Source organism: Frankliniella occidentalis, unplaced genomic scaffold, assembly GCF_000697945.3.
Source record: "Frankliniella occidentalis isolate FOCC.00 unplaced genomic scaffold, Focc_3.1 Scaffold66, whole genome shotgun sequence".
Lineage (NCBI taxonomy): Eukaryota > Metazoa > Arthropoda > Insecta > Thysanoptera > Thripidae > Frankliniella > Frankliniella occidentalis.
Window position 1 is genome coordinate 528840 of NW_026267196.1, and position 4351 is coordinate 533190.

Sequence of the window (4351 nt, forward strand, 5' to 3'; positions counted from 1 at the left end):
TAGGGCCTTTGTGGGGCCTCCTCGGTATTGCTGCTGTTGGCGGGCGCACACTTGAGTCGCTCGGCCGGCGATGATCCTCATATACGGCAGTAGTGTGGTTAGAGGAGGGGAGAGTGGGGAAGGCTGGCAACGGTTCGTGGACTCAAAATTACCGCGCGCCGATTTTCGAACAGCCGGCGGCGGGGCCGGCCAGCCTACTCGTTTGTGCTCCGGATTGTGTGACCGGAAGCGTGCGGGGCTCGCGGCGGCACGCGCCGCGTCTGTCAGTCGCGGCGTGCTGCCTTGTTCGGCAATGACAGCAGCGGCCCGGCAGTGTGTCAGCGTGTCAGTCGGTCCGTGTCAGCACTGTCAGCCGACCCGAGGACAGGACAGGTGTTGTGCGCCTGCTCCCTGGGTCCCCCGGTGGTCCCGGTGCGTCTCCTCCCTCGCGGGCGCTACTATTCGTCGTCGTCGCGCTGCTTTTGGCGGTCGCACATTAGTCTCGAAATAGACGCGGGGGTCCTGCCGGACGGACGGGCGGGCGGGCGGCAGGGGGTGAGGGGAGAGAGGTGGGAGAGGGGTGACGGGTAAACAGTGAGACGCAGCGCAGCACGGCGTTCACCCGCGGGGTTAAAGGAAAACTGGGTCACGAGCGGACAGACATGGCGAGGAGTGCGGGCCAATTGGATGATGTGCGGGCCCGCGGCCGGGGCGGGGCGGGGAGGCGGGGACGAGCAGGGCTTTAAGGGCTCGCGGGCCGCTGCTGGGCGTGGCTGCCTGCCCAGGCCGCCCGCCCTGGGATAGACCGCGCGGGAGGGCTAACGCTGAGCGTATTGATCCTGGCGCACGGAGGCCTGCATTTGGGCCGAGCCCAACGCACGGCCCACCCGCGGGCGGGGCGCAGCCCTGCCATCGCGGGAGACAAAGGCCGCCAACCCAACCCCGCCTCGCCCGCCCCAAGGCGGGTGGTCCAGGCAGGCTCCGGCGGGGGCGGCGCGGGGGCGGCGCGCGGCCGCGGCGGGCTGGGGGGCAGGAGTCCGCAGTGCAGATGCGGTGGGGGCCGCCCCCCTGGGACGGCGCTGGGGTGGTTGGCCTCCTCCGCCGCGGTCCAGGGGGAGGGCGCCGCGGGAGGCGCAGGGCAGGGAGCGCGCTGTCTTGGGGGTAATTGAGTCTGCTCGCGGACGCCGACGGCCACAGTTTGTCATTCGCTGACACAACCAATCACAACACGCGCGCGCGTACACACACACAGGAGGAGGAACCGGTCCTGCTGACCCCCGCGGCCCGTGTGATGTGAGCCGCCACCGCCATGGACGACGGCCTGTCGGAGATGCTGGGCCGCGGCGCCCTGCCCGTGCGCCCAGACCTGCTCCGCTCCACGTCCGTGGACGTGCCCGCCCGCTCCAAGCCGCAGCGCTTCTCCTTCTCGCGGCGCGGCGGCCACGAGGACTCCGTGAGCCCGCAGCTGTCGCCCGCCGGCACGCCCGATGCCCACCTCCACCACACCCACCACAACCCGCTGCTGGCGCTGTTCCACCGCGGCGGCCACCAGCACCACCACTACTATCACCACGTCCTGGACCACGACACGATCGCGGAGGACCTGCCCGGGCCGGTGCCGCCCAACAAGGACCGCGAGTTCATCGCGCAGCTGACGGCCGCCCTGGACGAGTCCCCGCCCTTGCCGCGCGCCCGCAGCCCGAGCGCGGCCAGCGCCTTCCTGCCCGTGGGCAAGCGCGGCCCGGGCGGCTCTGGTGTCGGCATAGACCACGACGGTAGCCGGCGCTACTCGGCGCCCTCCCCGGAGCCGCAGCCGCACCACCACCGCGGCTTCCTATCCCGCCTCAGCAGCCACGACTCGCCCACCAACAACCGCTCCATCAACGACCTGCTGCGCCAGCTCGGGCGCCGCGTCGTGGGCCGGTCGTCGACGTGCACCTCGCCGACGCCGCCGAGCACCTCGCGGCGCACCAGCGGCGCCAACTTCCTCGAGGTGCCCGCGCACGGCTCGCCCGACGACCCCGGCTTCCGGTCGCGGGCGCGCTCGCTGGACGACGCCGGCGTGCGCGCGCGGCCCAGGATCGTGCGGCCCAACGTGCCCAGCGACTGCGCGCACACCTACTCCATCTACGACGAGATCATCCGCGAAGGTAGGAGTCCCCGGGAGACACTGGTCGAGACCATCACATCTCCCTCTCCCTAATGACCATCGCGATGTATCAGCAGAGGCACTCGCCGGGCCAGGAGGCGGGTCGTTACGCCCGGGCGTGGAATATCTATCTAACCCCCTGCCCGGGAGCGGTGCCGTGGGTTCGGGGTGCCCTTGCTCTGCGCTCCCCGGCCCGCCCGGCCGCGGCAGCCCGAGGACGAGCGAGACTTTGGTAAATGAATGGAAATCATTCCCACCTCCTCGGGCGGCGCTCGCTTGAAATTCCGAAATCCCCCCGGAGTGCTGGAGTTTCCTGCTCTTGTGGGCTCGCCCGTGCCCCGCCGCGCCTCAGGGTCCCGCTCCGCTTCCGCGGCGGGCAAGAGGAGGAGCGTTGAATTGAGTACTTATTGGAAGGTGTTGCTGTAGCCGAAGGAGAACAAAACGGAAGACAGAAATGGAGCGTTTAAAAGAAACTGTGCTGGTTTATTGGAAGTTTTATTCTCTATTTGAGGTCGGTCCAATTAACTGTTAGACAAAGACAATGTTCCATCTACAGCTATGCGATTGTTAGTTTTGTTAATCTACTGCCCTGGGAACGCAAGTCTGTGAATCTCGTTCACTTGTAAGTGTGTGAATGCCCATTCATTCGTACACTTACTTACCGGAGTAAAGGTGTGAGTTTTTCTTCGTGCCTCCATGATGTGTAGGAAAGATCATTCACACGTCCACAACTGTGCGACATTATCACACTTGGTGGGTCTCCGGTGTGGTACAACACGACCCCGCCCCCGAGCTTACCTTTGGGCCTTTGGGGTGCCCTACTATTTGACGTCATGGCGGCGGGGGGTTGTTGACCGGCGGGGACCCCGGACCCCACCTGGGGCGAGGAGCCCGGCCCTCCGGCGGGGCGGAGATGGATGGCGGCCGCCCGCCCGACGGGGACGGGCCGCGCCGGTCCCACAGCGATGTGTATGGAGCAAGGTGCGCGGGTAAAGCACACGCCGCGCGTGCAAGCGCCGCCCGCCCTCCGCGCCCCGCCGCGCCCGGTCCCACCGCCGCGCCACGGCTCACCGCGCACATCGGCGCCGGCTCCCACGGCCGGCCAGACCAGACCAGACCGGCCGTCCGTCCGTACTGACCGAGGTGAAGGACCAACTGTATAGCACTCTGTTGTGCCTGCTTGACCTTAAACACCTCGACTCGCGGAATGCCCAAGTGCGGAGCGTTCCTCCCGAAACCGATGCAGTCGAATGATTTCACGAGTGTGTATGGAAGAGATACCGAACGCGCGGGCTGATTTGAGTTCCCCTCCCTCCTCCCGCCCTTGGAATCAGACCAACCCGGGGCAGTAACCATAACCAGGCACCTTACGGGTACGTCGGCCGGCGGGGTGCGGGGCGGAGCAGCGGAGCGGGGTGTGTGCGATTGGATATCGGACGCTTGCAGGTACGGCATTAGTCTGTCAGGCCAGGCTCGGTCGGGCCGGCCCTGGGCCCGGACACGTCTCGGCCTGGTTCTTGCCCGCCCGGAGTGTGTGGCTGCGTGGACAGGACAAGCACTCGACGGTACATTGCAGCCAAGCTGTTCGCGTCCATTTCTCTTGTGGCCGCCATGTTCTCCGCCCTGCCCCGGCCGGCTCCTGAGCTATCGAGGTTCGCGATCAGGATGACGGCCCCGCCCCGCCCCGCCTCGGGACCGGCTCGGATCGCCTTGGATCGCACTGGATGGACGGATGGACAACAACAGAGCGTCTCGCGTCTCGCGTGCCTCCGGCGGCCAGGCCACTGCCTCGCCGAGTATGTGGTGTCGGCCGCTCGAGAATGCGCTCCGCACATCCTTGGCCCCCTGCTGCAGCACACGGCGCACGCGCGCGCTCGCGCCGCTGTGACGGTCACGCGGTGTCTCTGCCGTACCTTGCCTCCAATGCCGCTCCCATTTCTTTTTCTCACCTCAGACGTGTCGTCGTCGCTTCGCCCAGCACCGCTGAATCGCGAGCCGGCTTTATATTTTTCATACTTTTTATTTTTTTATCATCACCGCAAGCGTTTCTCCCTTCTCTTTTTTCCTCCTGCCTTTTTATTAATACTGTTTTTTATCCTCCCGCAAAGTTTTACTTTGAAGGCTCACCACCTGCCGTGCGGCGCGAGTAAGCAAATACAGAAGCAGCAGCAGAAGCAGCAGCGTTCAAACGACGGTCCAAAAAGACGACGCGACGCGGGTGGA

General features: G+C 66.2%; 1 protein-coding gene across 5 annotated transcripts in view; it reads left to right on the forward strand.

Moving 5' to 3' along the window:
* The window catches only part of LOC113216539 (uncharacterized), an 89374-nt gene that overhangs the window by 48122 nt on the left and 36901 nt on the right, over positions 1–4351 (forward strand). For 2 of the 5 annotated variants that reach the window (XM_052268251.1, XM_052268255.1), the window contains one exon: positions 1232–1902. The exons of the other annotated variants lie outside the window; for them this stretch is intronic. In XM_052268251.1, the coding sequence (XP_052124211.1) occupies positions 1232–1758 (527 nt within the window). In that variant the 3' untranslated portion in view covers positions 1759–1902. Of the gene's footprint in view, positions 1–1231; positions 1903–4351 lie in introns of those variants that run through there. 5 annotated transcript variants of the gene reach the window in all.